At 40.0% G+C, this 21,474-nt stretch overlaps 1 protein-coding gene across 1 annotated transcript in view; it reads right to left on the reverse strand.

Annotated features, from left to right (window-relative positions):
- The window catches only part of SYT6 (synaptotagmin 6), a 211,651-nt gene that overhangs the window by 107,294 nt on the left and 82,883 nt on the right, over nt 1-21,474 (reverse strand). The window contains exon 2 of the mRNA XM_054980659.1: nt 3,050-3,386. Coding sequence (XP_054836634.1) covers nt 3,050-3,386 — 337 coding nt within the window. The remainder of the gene's footprint in view (nt 1-3,049; nt 3,387-21,474) is intronic.

Consider the following 21,474-nt stretch of genomic DNA (forward strand, 5'->3'; position numbering starts at 1 on the left):
AAAGAGTTAATCAAATGCTGGAACAATTCTTAAGGTGCTACATGAATTACAAGCAAGACAACTGGACTGATTTTCTAATTTTTACAAAATATTGTTATAACAACTCAGTACGTAGCTCCACGGGGGCCTCCCCCTTCATGATAGCCCATGTATATGAAGGCACAGCAATGTCGTTTCTGAAAACCCCAGCCAACCTTAAACCAGGGGATCTGAGAGAATGGTGGTCTACCGTAACCACCCTATGGGACATCATTAAAAAGACTCTGGAAAATGCCAAAGAAGATTACAAAAAATACGCAGACAAAAAAAGGTCTGTCCCTTGGAAATTACAAGTGGGAGATCAGGTGTACATCTCCACTAAACACCTCAGAGGGAGCAACCCAGTGAAAAACTGGGGTGGAAATTCTTAGGTCCATTTCAGGTCAAGAAAATAATCAATGAAGTGACTGTAGAGGTAAATCTACCCATGAACTTTAAAAATGTCCACCCCGTATTTCATTTCAGCCTCCTGAAGAAAGCTCTCCTACCTGATAAACGGCACCCGGATCGTGGAGTCCCCCCCCCACCGTGGTGGACAGACAGCTGCACCATGAAGTGAAAGAAATCCTGGACTCAAAATGGAAACAGGGAGAACTGTTTTATTTAATTCATTGGCTGCATTTTGATGAAAGTCAGAGGGAATGGGTAAAAGCATCAAATATAAATGCCCAGAGACTTGTAAATGAATTTCATAAGGCTTACCCTAACAAAACAGGGCCAGTCTAAGGGGGGAGACTTTCTTGGGGAGGGCAATACGTCATATATGCCTGTCGGCATATCTGCCATGAATGTATTCAGTCTGTATATCTTCTATGAATGTATTCTGGGTTCTGTACTGACCCTCTGAGGGCATGAGAAGTTTCTTATTGATGTTAAGGCAGTAGGTTATCTCTCAAGTATTTACTTTCTATTTCCCTGCTGCTTCCAGAAGTGTCCTTGAAGGCTGCTTGTGACCAGCTCGAAATGGATCTTTCTTGGGAACTGTGATGATTTCATTCTTTGTTCTGTCTAGAGCTAGTCTAAACCTAGCTCTTCCCTGGCAACCCCCCTGGCTAGTTCATGCCCCAAAACTTTAATGGCCCTTATCCTGATGGCAGGAATGTACCTGATAACTAACATCACCAATGCCTGTTACATCACTTCCACCAATGCATTTGTCTGAGCACCTTGAACTTGCTGAATCTCTAATAAAATTATTTCAACCAATACACCTGTGTGATTGCTGTGGAGAACTGGGGATTCTACCTGCCAAGGACTGACAAATGACCAATGATATGACCAAAACTTATAACACAATAAATTTATTAGTCTTTAATGTGCCAAAAGACTCTGTGTTGTTTTTCTATGATCCCAATGGAAGTAATGATAGCAGTTTAAAACATTTTTCTCCTTACATGTTAGAAATTGATTTGACCACATTATGGTTAAATAAGTTAGCTGCATAGTGTGATCAGTTAGCTGCATGGTGTGATATGCTCAACTCATCTCACTGGTGTGTGTATATGCCATCAAGTTGCAATCGATTTATGGTGACCCGAGCAAGAAGATTTCAAGGAAAATGAGAAGCAGAGATAGATTGCCAGTGCCTTCCTCTGCAGAATCTTTCTTGGTGGCCACCCATCCCAATATGAACCCTGCTTAGCTTCCAAGATCTGAGGAGATTGGGCTATACATCATACAGAGGGCAAAGTTCTGGTCTGTGTAATTCAGTTTCTTATATGAGTAACGTAGACCAATGTTCCCTTTTGCTTGTGAGAAAGAATATTAGAAATTATGTGATGTTCCCATGGGGTTGAATGAGTGCTAGAGAGACCTGTAGATAACTGTTTTTATGCTGAAATATAAATGTAGCAATGAACAGAGAGCTCAAATATTTGAGCTGAGTGTCCCACTGCATACGTTAATTTTCCACAGCCTTACTTCCTTAACTACTAGACATCTTTGACAATAATACCGATCATCCAATCCAAAGATCACTTTGTCTTCCAATAGTTTGTAAAACAGAAGGGAAATAAGGTCTGGGAAGAATATATCTAAGCTTAAGGAAAGCAGAGGTCCCTCAGGAAACATTTTGTTTACTATGCCTTACTGCTCTTCTGTCCTCTCTAGAACTGTTTCAGCCAACTTTTCACTACTACTTTAGTTCCAAAGTGGTGCTTTTATACACCTCCAAGAATGACTTCATCAGAAATAGTTGATGCAGTACTGTGGAAACTTTGCAAACAAAGATAAAAATGATCTTTGCAGAAGGCATTCTTCACCCCAGGCTATTACTGAATACCTGCTATCTATTTTGACCCTTCTTGGCTTTCTAGGCTGTTCATCAGTCTTGGTTGGAATGACTGGAAGGCCCATAAATTTAGGCTAAGGAACTATTGGAAAACATGTTTCTAAAATCATCTAGGAATCCTAGCAGTAGCTACAGCTATTAACTCCATTTATGGTTTATTCCTCTCACATAGCCCTTTCCACCAGTGGGGGAAAATACTGTTTATAAGGGCTTCATCTCAAGCTGAAGCATCTAGCTAAACCTGCAGTCATTTGAAAACTATTATCAGAATTTTTGAGTATCATTGAGATGAATGTGAATTTTGCAAAGGCTTTATATGAACCAAATAATAATAACTGCACTTATATACTGCTCTAGACAGATTAGTGCCTTCACAATTACTAAAACAAATATTAACTAATCAATAACTCCTTGATAAGTGCAGGGAGTAGGGGAGGGGCAGGCACAGGATAGCGTTATAAGGGGAAATCATACTTAAATAACAAAAAAAAGGTTTGTTTTGACATTCACTAAGCACTAGGGATGCTCCAGTTTTGGTTGCTGGGAATATGTCTCTGTACTTGGGCCTAAGGGATAGATTCTCATCAGTACATGGTAGCAGAGCTGGGGAGGGTAGAGTAGGTACTGCCACTCCCTTCCCTCCACCCCTAGAGGCCTTTCCCAGCTTCAACATTTCAGAAAAAAGGGCTTGAATGTTCTTACCCAATAGGCAGCACTTACCTGGTAGAAGATGCTGGTTCTGTTGTTTGCCTCTGCATCCGTGTGCGCCTCATGAGGTGGTCTTTCATGGACATCTGGACCTCTGCTGGGATGTCTGGTGATGTGTGGCTGATTTTCACAGCTGCCTCTAAGAATCCAAGAGTCCCTGTGTCCTTTAGCTTGTCAGTCATGGTGTCTTTCTCGTGTTCTGCCAAAAACTGGGAGGCAGGGGTGTTAGTTGAAATAGGTTTATTCCTCCAGGGCACCCAGCACAGCTTCCAAAAGAGAAAGAGAAAAACTGCCACCAGGGCTAGTCCACATACAATAACTATCACTGCAAGGAGGCTGATGGAGAGCTCTATAGGGCAGGAGAAGTTGACAGAGGTGAACAGGATTGGGCAGACAGTGTGGAAGAGATGTCAGAAATGGGTAGGAAAGCAGGAAAAGGAGGGAGAAAAGAGAAGAATGTCTGTGAGAAACCCTGAAGGAGAAGAACAAAGCCCTGTTTGGATTACATGAAATCCTGGGGAAATCGATGTGTAGAGGGCAAAGCAGGATTGTGTCTTCTGGCCCTCTTTTCAAACTCCACATGTTGATTGAGTCTTCTAAACAGAATCTACATGTGGACAAGCAGAACGGGCATGTGCTTTCTCCACACAATTTATACTTTGATTACCCATAGAGAGCTGCATGCATACAACTGGTATTCTTGCAAAACTTAATCAATATAATCTTGTTTACCAGTTACAGTGAATGCCTGTACAGTCTGTATACAGTGTACATGATTTTTCTTTATATGTGTTTTGAATATTTCTCATGTTACATTGAACACATGTACAGCTGAACATGTAATGGAAACCACTTGTTTATTTCATGGACATCTGGACCTCTGCTGGGCTGATTTTCACAGCTGCCTCCAAGAATCCCAGATCCCTTGTGTCCTTTAGCTTGTCACTGGTTTCATTTGTAAAGTGAACACACATTGGGTCTTTCACAAACATATGTAAGTACATACATGCAGGATGTATGTGCATTCACTGTAATGTATGAGCAGGGCTTATGTGGAGGTTGGAATTTAGGAGCAAGACCAGAAGGGATAATCTCACTTCCCCATCCACAAACTGATTATCCCTGGAACTCATGTCATCTGCACAGAGCTGTCCAAAATGGTGTACATTCCCACCCTCAATTGCCCTGTTCATGAAAATATAAAAATAGTAACTGATAACCAAATGGAAATCTTCCTTTCTCATGAAAAAGAGCACTCTTTTCCCAAAAAGAGGGATTTTGAAATCTGGACATTTTAGGTCAACTGATACTACCCTATAAATATACACTAAACGACAATTTCTGACAGTTTCTGAAATGCTGGAATATATGACAGTTCTTTATCCTACTACTTAAGTTAAATACTCCCTTTGTGTTTGAGACAGTAGGCACTAGCAAAGTAGACTATATAGGGCAGCCCTTCATGCATAGGAATAAATAACACAGATATGGCCAAGACTCAAATTGGTATATGTTCATGCATCAAAGAGATGTTAAGTTGGAGGAGTTTAAAAGTGGTTTTCAAACTGAAAAATACAATATGTACTGGCCTAATGAGATTACACCTTATATATAACAAGAAAAAAATCAGTGATTATTTCTGGTTGTTGTGGGTTTTACGGGCTGTATAGCCGTGGCCTTGGCATTGTAGTTCCTGATGTTTCGCCAGCAGCTGTGACTGGTATCTTCAGAGGTGTAGCACCAAAAGACTGTCTTTTGGTGCTACACCTCTGAAGATGCCAGTCACAGCTGCTGGAGAAACGTCAGGAACTACAATGCCAAGACCACGGCTATACAGCCTGGAAATCCACAACAACCATCGTTCTCCAGCCATGAAAGCCTTTGACAATACAGTGATGATTTCTACTCACAAGTCACAATGGCTTATATCTTTAGGTTAATGTCCATTACTGGAAAATATTTCTGTTCATGGGATGACTCATATTGACTCATATTCCCACTACATCCTGAAATGCTCCTGCAAATGCCGCTCATGAGGGAATGGGGGCCCTCAGGAAGAGCATGAGGGGCAACTTGGGATCTGCAACAGTAGAAGAAAACTGGCCTTCCATTAGCAGAAATATACCACAGGGTCTGTATCATTAACTCAGTACATCAAATTGGCCTATTAATCTCCTCACTCAAACTCTGGATGATGACTAAAGGATATTAAGAACCAATTGATTTCTTTAAAAGGTGGGAGGAATGAGGACAGGCAAAAGGTCATGTCCTCTCTTTTGATTTTGGAGATACCTATCTGTTCCAGCAACTTTGCAAAAGCATCCTTTGATCCTCCTGCTTTTAAGGGTTTTATGTGCACCTCTCAGGAATGAACACAGAGCACAGATGGTCATGACAAAGATTATGGATCTACTGCCTAAGAAGCAAATTGCATTCATGCTGTAACAAAACCAAATGAGGGCTGAAAGGTTAAAGCCCCTCTCTCTCCCTGTGTGGCCCCATTCCCTGAAAAAAATGCCTTTTAAGACTAATGGAAATATGAGATTTTTGTCATGTGTTTACCTTGGGAAGGAGAGTTGTGGACAAGATGCTGTGTATTTTGGGTGGGGGGGGGGAGTTCTGCACTGAGGTTGAATTCTGGACCATGAAAATCTGAATTCTGCACCATGTATAAACTATGCATATTTGCATGCTTTCTCTTTTACTTAGTTTATTTTGTTTCTGTTAGGCATGGAACAAAACAGGGCACTCGTTCTCTGACCACTATAAATCTATTCAACTGTTTCTCTGGTTTCCAAGATTTTACCAGACTTGCCCACACATAATGAAGCAAAACAAGATGCCTCCCTTGTCAGACTAAAAATTGCAACACTGCCAACAGGAAAAAAATGTGAAGGGAAGACTATCATTTCAGGATTGCTACTTTGATATCAAACATTGTTTGCTGTTTTCTAAAAACAAAATTAAGGAACATGAAAAGCTGCAATCACGTGAACAATGTTAGAAAAAAATTACCTTAACTCCTCTATGGAAGAAAACAAATATTTTGTTGGATGTGATTGATTATTGCCTTACTATCTGAAGTTGTCTGCTGTGTGACAAGAGAAGGGTAAAGGGCTGGCATTCTGTTAGGAAGTTGCCATGTTGCCCTGGCACAAGTCATTTTGGTTACAGTTTGAGGTCACTGAGAGGCAGTTGTTTCAGAAGATGATGTAGAGCATCATTAAGAGGCAGCAGTTCTTTAATGTATTATTGTGTTTTATTGTGAGGGAGCATTATCTGTATTTTTCCACTTTGAGAGTTAGGGTCTAATTAGGCATGACGTTTGTGACTTGTTCTCCACAGGGACCAGCAGCCATATGCCACCTGGTGGTGCCTGTGGAGAATACCCTTCAGAAGTGCCATGGGGCCCCAGTTCTAACCAGAACTATGGTAGAGCAAGGAGGGACACCTGTCTCCCCTCCCCCCAGCATAATTTTCCCAACCTGGAACAGCACCAGGAGGGTCTTATTTGCCCCATCAGGTGGCTGCACAGTCAAGCACCCTTAGCCTAATACAGTGGCAAAAATCCTGGCTTTGGATAAAAAGAACTAGATTAATTATGAAATTCACTGGGTGATCATGGCCACATCATAATATCTCATGGTTGGGTCACATACACATTTTTTTACACTTTAACTGTAACTGACTTGTTTGAATGGGTCATCACAGATAGATACACATAGACACACCAAGAGCATGCTCATCTCATATTACCTCAAACACAAAAGCTTTTTGAGTCAGCTGACACATTCATTAAGCGTGTACAGCAATCAAATGCAGAGAACTCAAGTGAAGTACATGCATGTACCTAACACGCGCTTAGTTTTTCTTGTTTTCCAGGGCTGTTCAGAGGAAATACTAGCATAGTGTGCGTTTGCTCTATTTCCTTGGGACAGAGTGAAAAAGCCTAAATAAATACGAATACAAACTAGTTAATTTCATGATTTTTGTTATATATGTAGCATGAATACATGTTAAAAAGGTAATGTATGGTACAGCTCTCACAAAACCCCACCATCAAGTATGACTTAAATAAGAAGAACAAATAAAATCTCCTAATGGTACCAGTTCATATATACCCATATGCTAATGGAAGTAAAGAAACAATTGTAGAGTTGTAATGATCTGACATATGTTGAAGATTTTTTTCTTAATTTACTTCTGTCTCAAATCATAAATACAGATAATCCTATCAATGGTGCATGGATTTGGCTCATGCCAACAGCTTTCTGCTTTCTCAAGCACTAAAAAATATTCCATTCTCTCCCTGACAGAAATTTTTAAAAGGAGCCATGCCAAATCTATCCTTATTAGGGAACTGAGCTTGTATCAGACTCTCTAGGCAGCTCACATCTGTTCTTCATTAGAGCTGTTATGAAAATAATCCTTGAAATATGTCTGGCCTTTGAATGCAAGTCCTTTCTACCAAGACTATTCCATTCGATCATAGATTTCACTTTGGAACTAGCATCATTAAAATATTAATATTAAGGGCTGATAAGAAGTGCCTAAAACATGGTGTGAACTTAAATTTTCATCCTAACGTAAAGCCCATATTACTGTATTCTATAGCAAGGTGGCTATGGGATCTGGTTGGATTGCCTGATTTTGCTGCTTGATCATGCAAGGCTGGTTGTCATAATCCTTGTGCTCATGGTTGACCTAACTCTTGCACTCTGCCCAGGCTCCAAATGTCCTCAGGGTGTGATCCAGCCTTGAATTACTTTTTGCCATTTGCAGAAATGAGATAAAGCAATTTGTTCTTGTCAAATTAAGCTCTGTGTCAGTCTTTCAAGAATTTTGGACATGTAACATGCATTCTAACTGAACAGTTAAACAGTTGGGGCAGTGGGGCAAGAGTTTGTTAGCTGATTTAGTGATTAGCTAAAAATAAAAAGGTAGAGGTTGATGGTCCCTGTGTGGCTTAAGCTTTGCCTGAGCTGTTTCTCTCCTCCACTAGTCCCATATTAAAAAACCCTTTATGAATCAAAATCTCTTCTTCTACAACACAGCCTGGGGCTTGTATATTGCAGCTCAATAAAATGTGTTTTGTTGTCTTAATAATGAATAAGACTGCACAAGATAAACAGGGGAGGTCGCTTAGAGGCTTGACTAATTGCGTTCTCAACACAGCAAAGACACCACTTTAGTATATGGAGAGCCAGACCCTGGAAAGGTTCCCAGCATCCTCAATATCAAAATACAGCCTCATGAGAACATGGCTTACTTGGAAAATCAGCCTTGTTCCCCTTCTAGTTTCTTTTCCAAATGTTGTTTGGAATGCTGAAATGTTTTCCTCTGTCAAAAGTGTATAGCTCTAAATTTCCAATAGCAAGGTATATCAGTATTAGGATGTATTTCTCTCTCCCTCTGCTCCACCATTGAGTGTACCCTGAAAGCACAAATATCTACGTAAATAGTGACAAAAACTCAGAAATCTGGAGAAATAACCAAAGGTCATTTGAAGATGATGCAGACATCAGTACCTGAAGCTCAGGGGCTCAGAGAACAAAGGGGACAATGAATCAGATGTACCCAAGCTTATCTACACAAGTTGAATTCATTATATGACTTTGTTTAACCATTTCCATAAAAGTTAATGAAACAGGAGCAGTGCACAAAATACTGTATTGTGTTGATAACTTAGCTGAAAACAAAATTATCCGTCATGGGGTTGTGCAATAATAGTTTACCACCCATGTCAGCAGAATTTAGAAGCATCTGGAATATACCTCACTTGTGGTCATTCAAATGTGCAATTTGCTTTCTGCATTAACAGTTTGTGAAAATCTGCTGTAATGCAATAGAAATGTCCTTCTGGGAACATCTCATACTATTAATTCAGCACAGGTGCTTCTTCCATAGTTCCTGCCACAGACTCAAGCCAATGATAGTTAACTGGTGGCTATGTGCTGCCTCTGACCCTGTGACACCTTGTTTAGACTTCAGTGGCTTTAGTAATAAAAATGTAGTTTAAAAATCACAGAAACATAGAATCATGGTTGGAAGGGATCTCCAGGGTCAACCAATCTGACCCCCTGCACACTGCAAGAAATTCACAACTACCTCCCCCCCTTCTCATAATTTCAACTGAAAGGAGGGAAGGAAATGGGATGCCAACTGTACTTCTTATAAGTACTGTATTGCTGTCTCTTGGACTACCGCCTATTTGGCATGTAAGGGGATCTGCCAAGGAACATTAATTCACCAGTTCACAGTGGAATTCATACCATCTTAATGTTCTTGCTTTGTATCTGTGAAGACTTATTGTATAATGATGTTGAATTTATTATAGAGTTTGGATGCTGAATTTATTATAGAGTTTGACAATTCATGAAGAGGTTGGATTGTTCCTTGTCCTGCACCAATATGAGGATGAAAATGGGCACATATATAGAAAGGTCCAGCTATTGTGGGCAGGCTGGGGTCATGCTTCAAATGCATCAACATGATATGGACCATTTATGTCATTTGAGCCTTTTCCTTTGTGACATTGTATTTATGGGGGAGGGGATTCTGGTGCCCTCAAGTTGTATTGAATCCAGAGAAATTATTTTGGCATTCCTGGACAGAAGAACCAACGGTCCTCTGAGATCCAAACTAGATGAGGTACTGCAACCTGGATCTTTCATCTCTTTAACAACAGCCATGGAGGGGCAATTTGTTTTGGAACCACTATGCCCAGTCCACAGTCCACAGTCCACTCTGCCCGCTCCCCCCCCCCCAGAATTCTGCTCATTCTGCTCCATGTACAGACCTGACCTCAACTTGACCCTAAGAACAGACCTGCCTTCCTCTAGAGGTTTCTTTGTTTTCTCCTGCAACATGAAGACAGCCCACTTTCCTGAGTCACTTCCATGTGCTTTAGTAAACACATGTACAGTCCCAAAGGCATACTGAGGTTCATCCACCCTGTTCTCTCCCAGTGACACACTATAATTTTGGATGACTGTAGGCTGTAATTCTGTTAGTTTTAAATCTGTACATAATTGCACTTTATCACATTCATGCTTTATCTATTCTACCACTCCCTTTCTTTTCCTTTGTTTAGCTTTTAGATCACATCACATGTTCTCAGTAATGCTCTTTTTTATGTAATCTTGTAAAGTACCACGGACATCGATGGTATTATCTGAATAATTCATAACAACTTGATAGCACTAACAATTTAGCTGTAATTATTCTTGCTTTCCATACCACTGAATTCTTAGTCTTGCATATGCACTGCAGTACCAAACAGAGCCAGCTTGGTATGGCGGTTACCGGGCTGGTTCTATATATTTTGTCACTCTAAGCAAGGTACATTGAACAGTGTTATTATTCCTTAAAAGCAGCCACAAGGGGTCTCAATTTGCATTAGCGCTGTGTAGAGCGTAACAAACTCCCCATGTTGTTTCACTGATAAAAATGTTCCTTCACCCATGTGCTATTAACTCTGGTACAGAAAAAGGCCACCTTTTAAAACTGCTTAGCTTAATCTGTCTTGATATGATAAGGAAATCTCTGTGTATTTATACTCAGTTTCACCTATTAATGTCTAAAATGGGGGGTGAGATATATTTTGAAACAAAAAGAGTCCACTGGGGAGGGAAGCTAACTCCCCCCCCCCAATGCCTTATCTCCCTGTACTGTGCTGTTTGAAGCATGTTTCTCCTAATCTGGCACATTAGTAGAAATCAGCTAGGATATAAGAAAAAAAACCCTGAAAGCTCTGGAACACAGCAAGATAAGTTCCAGGAGGCGGGAGGTGTCCGCTCCCATTGCCCACATTTACCTTTGTATTGAAACAGACCCTTCTTAAAGCCCTGTTCTAAATTTGAACAGATTAATTTGTCTAAAAACACAAGGATTTGGGAGAAACAACTCACAGCTCATACACTAGTGATACAGAGGATGGATGGAGCAAGCTGTGTTCCATCATCCACTGATCCTTGCAGGCCTAGAACAGAAATGACCCCATGTTCCTGATAAATGTGGCATTTCATGTATTATTTATGTGTTATTTGTGCCCTGTTTACTAGGTACAAACGTGGTATAGTGGTTAGTGTAAAGGGCTATGATTGGGGAGATCCAGGTGTAATCCCAACTCTTTTATGGAGTCTTGCTGAGTGACCTTGGCCAGTCACACACTCTCAGCCTAACCTACCTCACAAGATAGTTGCAAGCAGGGTTTTTTCTGCTGGAATGCGGTGGAACACAGTTCCAGCACCTCTTGGCACCAGGAGCTGGAGGAGGCGGTCGTGGTGGGCGAGTGCCCGCACAGCCTCTCTGCTGTGGCTATGGGAGCCAGAGGAGGTGACAGCGGTGGGCAGGGGGGCAAGCACAGGCAGGCAGTCGGCTACATGGTGCACCCTGGCCTTGGCCAGCTCACGTGCTTCACACTTGTCTAAGATTGCCAGCTCCAGGTAGGGAAATTCCTGAAGATTTAGGGGCTACCCAGGGTAGAGGTTGAGGGTGTCTGCTTCCAGCTCCTCAAGCTGTATTCCCCCCCATACACACACATCTTATTTCTTAACACTTTCAGCACAGTATCTAACTTCTGGTTGTTTTCAAATTTCTGCAACTCATTCCCTATTGTATTGTTTATTGAATGCCCCATTCTGTTGATTGTATTGACTTGCACTGTGAAATGTGCCTTGAGTCTCAGTGAGAAAGGCTTACTATAAATAGTGCAAACAAAATAAAATAAATATATCAACCCTGCAAGGTTTTTAAGGCAAGAGATGTGCAGAGGTGGTTTGCCATAGCCTGCCTCTACGAAACAACCCTGGAGGGATCACCTACTTAGCTTCTGATATCTAAGATCAGGCGAGCATGGGTTGTCCTGGTCTGGGCTCAGGTGGTATACTGCCCCTATACTTGGAGTATCCTGTGAATAGACCTTTCATCCACACATTTCTCTAATCATTTTTAAAGTCCCTAATACCCTCTAGCAGTTGCTGCATCATGTGGCAATGAATTCCATATATTACAGATGCACTCATTAATATCTAGAGGGATTAGCCGTGTTAGTCTGCAGTTGCAAAATAGTAAAAAGTCCAGTAGCACGTTTAAGACTAACTAACTTAATTGTGGCATAAGTTTTTGAGAACCACATGCACAAGTGGGTGCCATCAACATATTGATGGCACCCAATACAAATGCCTCAGACAATCTAATTCAAATGTCATTTAATCAGATGGATTCTCGTTTTGGAAAAGGCATGCTCAAAACTTGCAAGTTGCTGCTCACAAAGCAGATTTCTGGCTCACAACACTGCGCCACTTAGAGGGAACATTGCAGTAAGGGCCGGGGAGGCGAGTCAGCCCAACTTGCAGGAGGACTCCTGGGGGCAGCCATGGCCTGTACGATGATGTCACTTCTTGGAAGTGATGTCATCACATGGTCCCAGGTGCGCGTGTGCACTTTGCATGTGCACAGGTGGTGCTGGGGGCACCACCTCCTGCCAGGAGTTGCCCCAGGTGCTGGCAACCCACGCTACACCACCGAGTTCCACCATCTCTTTTCCCAGAAAAAAAGCCCAATCACTGGGAATTTCATTCTAATTGCATAAGGAGAAAAGAACTTTTGAGCTGTTACAATTCTGCATACTGGGAAACTGCCAATTGCATGTATCAGGAGTGTGAACTACTAGCTATCCTCCTGATATGTGCTGTTACTGTGTTGTTTGAAAAGGACAATATGCAGATTTTGCATGCATACACACTAGACAAGCCTTGATTTTCAAGGTTCTGGTTCATGTATACTTAAATTCTATATCTATGTGTTGCCCATTTTAGACAGCATGGCAACTTCACATATCAGGAGGATATATGTGTGCGTGCATGCGTGCGTGCATGCATGCACTTTCTGGCCTCTTGGTGCATGGCTTGTAATATCTGAAAATGGCTACAATTACAACCAGAAATGTATTTCCCATTGAAACCAATGGAAACAAAAAATAAACTATGAATAAATAATAGCTTTAATAAAAAAAACTTTAAAAAACAAGTTTTTTAAAAGGAAAATAAAACAAAAACGATGTGCTCATGCTACCAGTGAATAATATTACTAATCAAGCTGAACACAGCGGTAATAAGGACTCAAAGGAAGCAAAGCAATATACTAGCAATGCATTTCAAACCTCTCATTCTGGTAGGGAAAAATCCTTCTTTCTAAAAGCATACTTTTCTCTACAAATATTCCGAAAAGAACCAGGTTTAACCACAAAGTTTTGCTGTGTGGCTTTGTCTCTCCTTTCTTGTAACAAAATGAGTAATTGACATGGAGGGTTTGGGAAAGTCTCTGTGCAATAAGCTTGCATGGCAGGCTTACAGGATATCCTTGTTACTTCCATGGTTAACCTTAATAAGTTTAAACATTATCCACTGTAACAGCACTGCATCTATCCTGATAAATATGACAAGGCTTTCAATTAAGACATCACCACTTGGAGCAAGCATTTTGCCACAGGGAAGCTGATACCCTGAAAACAACTCCATCTTTTAATGCCATGGTTTTAGGGGGTACTCAATACACAAAGGGTTAAATGCAGTACTGGGTCCATGGGCCCAAAGTATCAGAACTGCAAAGTCATGGAGGAATTCAGCTCTCTGGAAACATGGATTGGGGATTTCCTTCCCTCTCTCCTTTTTCTCTCCCCCTCATCAATAGGATACATTCCCATGCAAAACCTCAAATAGACCAGTGAATCTCAGGACCTGATAAAGATCACAGTTCCCTGCAACTTACTTGCATACTATATTATAATACTTGGAGCCATTTTGGATATCAAAGCTGCAAAGGTTCTAGTTCCTTCCTTAGAACCTGCTCAGAACCGCATATCAGACACAGTACTTTAATGTTACATATCATTAAAGGTTCACATTAAAGGGATCTGCCAACCCTGATCCCCATATATCCAGACTTCTGTCTCCTTTCGACCCCTATGATCAACCAATCACTCACCACCTATTTTCCTACCACATACTCAAGTAACCAAACTTCCAGTCCTAGGCCAAATTAATCCAAATTGCCTAATTGGAATTTAAACATGTACCAAGTGTCCATATTAAATAACCTCATTTACATCATCTGTAGGTGACCTGGGGTATAAAGATAGGCTTCCCAAAAGGTGTTTTTTTTGCCTTTTTTGGCCCCCTTTTAGCTCTGTATTTTCACCCTTCTTTTTTTCTTGGGCTTCCATTTGTATTATTTTCTTGGTGCATCTTTTTCAAGTTCTTTCAAGATTCTTCTAAAGAGCATTGTGCACCATATGTACCCATACCCTAGGCAATTTTTTGGCTTCTGAGTGCAATTAGATGCAATGAGTTCCATCTACCCTTTTGGAGCTATTTGGGGGGACTTTTTTTTACAGGATATAGTTTTCATTAAGAAGTTTTTCCAGATTTATAAAAACAGCAAAGAGAAAAAGAAAGGAAAAAAAGGGGAGGGGGAACTACACAGCCAAAAAAGAAAAAGCAATAAAAATTAGGAATAAGTACTAATTTTCTCTTTGAAAAGATATATAACTATTGCATATTTTACCCTAATTTCAAATTTACCTTTAATAAGGCTTTTTTCCAGCCAGAACATGGTAGAATGGTGTTCCAACACCTCTAGAAAATGGTCATGTGGCTGGTGACCATTAAACTTTAAAATCCCCCCTTGTTCCAGCTAACTGGAGCCAGTCAGATGGAGCAAGGGGGGGGGGTTTAGATTGCCCTCCATGCTGCTTGAGAGCGGTACAGAGCACGATTTAACTTTAAAATCCCCCCTTGCTCCAGTCAGCTAGAGCAAGGGGAGAATTTAAAGTTTAAATAGCCCTCCCCACCTCTTATGAGTAGTGTGGAGGGCAATTTAAACTTTAAATTCCCCCCCTTGCTTCAGCTGACTGACGCCAGTCAGCTGGAGCAAGGGGGATTTTAAAGTTTAAATTGCCCTCCTTGCCACTTGCAGTCAGCTGAAGCAAGGGGGGAGTTTAAGGCGCCAGTGCGGAGGGCAATTTAAACTCCCCCCCTTGTGGGAGCTCTCCCAGGGGTGGTTGTGCCCCGTGTGATGATGTCACTTCCTAGAAGTGACATCATCATGCGATCCTGGGAGCGCACACACGCGCATATGCTACCCAGTGAGTTCCACCACCTCTTTTCCCAGAAAAAAGCCCTGACCATCAATAATATAGCTCAATTCCAAATTAACCCTAAGTGACTATATCTCTTTTTCCTCTAAAACTTGTTTCTTAACCTCATAGTCTTCAAATGCACAAACCATCAGTTCATGTCTCTCTGTTTCCCACAAAAAGTTAATAAGGGTCTTCCAGGTAACAGTATATTTATTCAGTGACTTTTCCCTAATTAGAAATGTATGTTTAGCCATCTCAGCATATTCCATTCCATCAACTTCTCCAGCCATTCTTCTGTTTTAGGTAATATTGTAGATTTCCTTTTTTGAGCAAAGAACATTCTTGCTACTGTTGTCATATACAAAAAATCTGTACCATGAGTAGTTTCTGTTTGTCCATTAGTCCCAAGAAAGCCTTCAATTTCATTTGTACGTTAGTCTTTAGAATCTTTTGAATAATGGGATGTATTTGTATCCAATTTTTTTTGGCTTTGTTGCATAGTGGGGATAATAATAACATACTTTGTAAACCGCTCTGAGTGGGTGTTAAGTTGTCCTGAAGGGCGGTATATAAATTGAATGTTATTATTATAGATGATAAAATGTCCCCTCCTTCTGCTCACACTTCCAGCATTTATTCAACACATTCTTATACATTTTTGATAATTTCTCAGGTGATATATACCATCTCGTTTGGGTTGAGTTTGTGTGAGCTCTTCCCCCCACCTCCTTTTCTTCTTTGTATATACCATCTGTACATCATTTTATAAAAGTTTTCTTTCAAACCCAAGCTTAATGTAATTTAAGGCCTTTCAGTCACATATTCTCCTATTGTTCAAATTGTATGTTATATCCAAGTTCTTTGCCCATTTTATCAAACATACTTTCGCCTATTCTTCTGTTTCCAATCTCAACAAAAGCTTATACATTTTAGCTATAACATGTTCATCATTCATACAGAAGTCTGTTTCAAATACCATCATATATTGATCAAATTCATACATCCTTTATCAACTTTAAATCTTTCTGTTAATTGTGCATAAAAGAACCATTGACAAGTATATCCTTGTGTATTCAAATCTTCTCTCGATATCATTTTACCTTCACTTTATAAAACCCCCCAATATATCTCAATACCTTAACCACTTACATTTGAATGTCATTTCTCTTCTTTAAAAAGGCTTCTTGTGGTGAAATCCAGAGTGGTGTTTTTGGGCACAACCTAAATTTATGTTTATTCCATACTCTCAAAATGGCACGCCTAATATAATGATTTTTAAAATCCACATTAACTTTAACTTTGTCATACCACAAATAGGCATGCCATCCAAATCTTAGCTCATGATCCTCCAGCTCCAATAGCCTTTTATTTCTCAGAGTTTATTTGGGGGAACTTTCCATTATGGACTTTTTGTTCTTCAGGAAAGGTTGTATGCTTTATTTCTGCACCCAAACCTATACACATACTACCACATCTAGAAATATCGAAAACATGACCACAACTAGGAGATCTGTGCTGTTTCATTGGCAATGGCTGTATGTCACTTGTAACTGTTAATCATATGGAGTGTGTACAAGTTTACACCCCTTTGTTTTATTATGTGTTTTTTGTTGTATTCTTTTTTAGTCTATGCCTTCATAGCCATTCCATTTTTTTCTGTTTAGTAATAGTAAACCCAATTACCAAACTTGAGCATTGAGTCTTCATCACATTAAGAGTACAAGGTAGGCAGCCCATCACTAGTCCTCCTCACCCCTCCATTTCTCACCAGCTCTCCTTGGCATTAAGCCATAGCAAAAGTCAACATCATTCAAGGGATCATGGTATATATGAGGAAAGATCCCACTTTATATGTTAACACTTATAGTGCAGGTTTGCACTCTGGACATGCTCAGAGGGATGTCTTTTAGGAGGTATGCACAGGTGGCCATTCGGTTAACAACAACAGGAGTTGAATATATAGTAAAGCATTCATTCTTTTTGCTACATGGAGTCTAGTGACCCATTTTTACACTCCAGTTTCTTGGAGTGAAAGAGAAATAGCTAATGCTCTCCAATCAGCCTGGTTTGTAAATGTGTAAAGTAGGCAGTCTAACTGAATGAAGAATCCATCACTCCAACAGAAGTTGCTGTATTGCAGAAAACGTTTGGTAAGGCTTTGAATTTATTTCTACAGAATTATGTAGCATGTCTGAAGGTGCCAGCTAGCACATCATAGCTTTAATTAAAAACCTTCAGAAACAATTGATGCCTAAGAGAATTATGATGCTGGTGAGCAATGGCTGTCAGTTCATGTAGTCCATTGCTGAACTGGCACCAACCAACAGCATCCTTGACAGGATTTAGGGACACTCTTATGCACGAACTCCTAATTTCCCACCTGGCAGTTCCCATAAAACATGAAAGGAAGGGATCAGAAGTTAACAGAAAAAGTGCCTGCCTAAGATGAACACTCATTTATAACAAGATGATGCTAAATTATCTAGCACTTATCTTGTCATATCAAACATATAGCTGCTTTCAAATGTCCCTATAAAAACCAAGGCAACCTGAGCTAGAAGATCCAAATTCTTGCCCTACATTCAACACATGGAGACAAGTCAGTTATCCCTAAGTGGAAGCTCTTATCTGAAAACAAACGCAGAGCAAGCTAGACTTTTAGATTTACATATGAAAATAGAAATGCCATTAGAATAAATAGATCATAAGCACCTAAATAAAAACTTGGTGCTGCACAATTTTTAGTATATTAACTTTAAGAATGATATTAATTTTTAAAGTCCTATTTTCCCTTCAAAATGAGGTAACAAAAGTATAATTTGTGTGGAGAATTCTTCTCTCTATATTGTTGAAGGAGCGGTCTCTCTGTTTTTACCTCTCAGAAACAACATGGCAATACATGATAATTTTTACAGAGGGGGACTGACCACAGAATTCTGATGGTTGGGGAGGGGCTGTGGTTCACTGGTAGTGCATCTGCTTTGCACGCAGAAGGTTGTAGGTTGAATTTTTGGCATCTCCAGTGGAAAGGATCAGGAAGTAGGTGATGTGAAAGACCTCTGCCTGAGGCCATGAAGACACAGAAAAGACAAATCACAGGTCCTGAAGAATCAATCACAGTCTGAGGAGACAATACTGACCTTGATAGACCAATGGTTTGATTCAGTATAAGGCACCTTCGTGTGTTCAAGGTGTTATTTTTTATTACATTTATGTTTCATGTTTCTTCCCTCATAGAACACAAGGAGGTGAACATAGGGCTCTCGGGATATCTCCCACCTAGCCCAAACCCTGCTTAGCTTCAAGCAAGTTTGCTCTATCATGTGACTTCAGCCATATCCCAGAACCAAATGAGTAAAATGTGAGTTGAGAGAATGGTTGAGCGTTACCTTGGCCCTATTTACAAGTTACAGTGAATGAATGTACAATCCATGCACACTTGATTTTTTTTTATACATGTATCGAGTTATTCTTACATTACATTCGAAGCATTTATAGCTGATTGAAATTTCACATTTATCCAGGTGCTGGTCCTCAGTTTCACTTGTAAAGTGATCCAGTGTTGGCAATTTCTCACACATGGGTGTACACGCAGGTTCTATATATGCTCATTGTAACATGTGAACAAGGCTCTTATTTCTAGGGATGAAGTGATAGGGCCATTTTTTTCATTTTAGATGTCATGGTTGTGTTTCATTTTCATTACTGTCATGGATGAGTCTTTGGTCTTTTTGCTACCACTCATATGTATTTGTATTTCATTTATAAATGTATGCTCTTTGATGACCATTGATATGCAATTCCTATATAAATAATACTGAAAAGTATATGAACATATAAAGTTGTCTTATATTGAGTCATTGGTCTATCTCTGGCAACATTTTTCCAGGATTTCAGTTAGAGGTATTTCAGATCACCTACTACTTGATTTGTTTCTTTGGAGATGTTAAGGATTGAACCTGGGACTTTCTGCATATAAAGCAGATGCTCTACCACTGAGCCACAAGCCCTACATACAGCTGACAGGAGAGCTTCTACATGAGGAAACAGAAAATGATACCTCAGGTTTGTTTCTCAGAAGAGACAAGAAAAATTGAAATGGAGATATTTGAAGTGAACTAGCAAGTAGGCATGGGCACGAACGTAAAAAAAACCCACGAACATGCTGTTTTTTGTTCGTTGTTGCTGCAGAACATGAACAAACGAATGGAAATGAACATGTCCCGTTAACGAACGTGTTCGGTGTTCATGGTTTGTCGGTGCCAGAGCAGCCCCCTTAGCACTTAGAGAGCCCATATTCACGGAGAATATGCAGCAGGCTCTCCTCCAGCCATGACCCAAGTTTGGTCAAGATTGCAGTATGGATCTCGGAGTTATACATTCCCAAATTCAACAACCCCAGGAAACTCCCATTCAATACAAATGGAGCCACCCTCCCCAGTTCACTTTGGCCCTGTGCAGTGGACCTGAAGGCGGACTGCCTCCCCTGTAGGGGGCAGGGGGTCTGGCTACTAGCCGGCAGCACCCCCCATGTGCCCGCCTGCTAGGCCTGCCCGAGGCTACTTTCCACCAAGGCAGTACTGTGGGTCATGCCTGCAGCCACTGCATAACCAAATGACCCAGCAACAGTCTGCAAAGAAAACCCTACAGCAAGACATTTTTTAAAAAATTTTTTATTGGAATTAGAAATATTTTGTCATTTATAACAATCAAATTACTTTAATATTCCAGTTCTAACCCCCTCCCTTCCCCCCCCCGTTTGTTGACTTCCAACAGTTTTCCAACCCTTTGTCTATTCTTCCCCTACTCATTTCAACTTATTTTGTCAATTAAACATATACTTTCACACTCTTCTAAGCTAGTCTATTATAACACAGTGCTAAGTCAATTTCCCTTCACTTATCAACTAACTAATACATTCCTGGCATGTTATTCAATAGTAATAATACTGGTAATATTCTCAATATCCTGTACTCTAACTTATTCATTCTAATGTCATCAATATGGGACAAACAATTTATCCCTCCCTATACATAACTTGCGTACTCATAAGTGATGAATACATTTATAAGTCAACCAATTTAACTTATACTCTATATGTTACTCTTTACTTCCTCTTATATCTCTTATCTTTATAACATAAAGTCAATCAATTTGACTCGTGTTCTACACATTTCTAAATATACTTATAAACACAATATACATTCGACATAAGTCAATCAATTTAACCCATGTTCTGCACATTTCTAAATATCGCTATAACCAAAAATACCTTCAGCATAAGTCAATCAATTTAACCTATATTCTATATGCTACTTCTCATTCCCCCCTTCTTGTATTCATGAATTTTAATTCTGTTAATTCTCAATTACACCCCTATCTGCCAGCAACATAATTAATTAATTAATTTCTATTCTTATATATCACATAATAACTATTACTTAATACTGTATAGAATAATCAAATAGAATAATTGCTTAGTAATTCTTCTTTAACTCTCCTCCCCCTGGTATAGTCACTTCTCTCTTCTTTTGTTTTTCTTCAATAATTTTCAAACTGCCACAGTTCTCCTCCCACCTCCCATTTTTTCACCAAATATTGTTTCAGCTTCTCCCAATCTGTGTTAAACTGTCCTGGATCAAGGTCTCTTAGTTTTCTTGTCAGTTTATCCATCTCCGCCATGTACAGCAATTTGTGAATCCAGTCCTCGATAGTTGGCACTTCTTGTAGTTTCCACTTTTGCGCATACAAAAGTCTAGCCGCTGCTGTCATGTAAAAAAGCAATGTCCTATGTTGTGCTGGAATATCTTCCATTCCCAAGTTCAGTAGCAGGAGTTCTGGGTTCTTATTAACTTGAAACTGTAAAATCTCACTTATTACTCTTATTATTTCCCCCCAGTACTGCCTGACTACCTCACAAGTCCACCACATATGGTACAAAGATCCTTCATGCTTTTTACATTTCCAGCATTTATTAGACGTGTTCACATTCCCTAGCGCAATTTTCTTTGGTGTCAAGTACCAACGATAGACCATTTTATAGACATTCTCTTTAATGTTAGTGCATGTTGTAATCTTCAAAGTATTTTTCCACAAATATTCCCACGCCTCCATTGTTATTTCTTTATTAAAATTTATAGCCCACTTCACCATTTGCACCTTAACTACCTCTTCTTCAGTATACCATTTTAACAACACTTTATAGACCTTTGAAATTTCCTTTTTGTCTTCTTGTAAAATTACTTCCTCCAAGTCCGAGTTCTCCATTCTTATCCCTCCCTTGGCACAATCCGAT

Source organism: Eublepharis macularius, chromosome 5 (genome assembly GCF_028583425.1).
Source record: "Eublepharis macularius isolate TG4126 chromosome 5, MPM_Emac_v1.0, whole genome shotgun sequence".
NCBI lineage: Eukaryota > Metazoa > Chordata > Lepidosauria > Squamata > Eublepharidae > Eublepharis > Eublepharis macularius.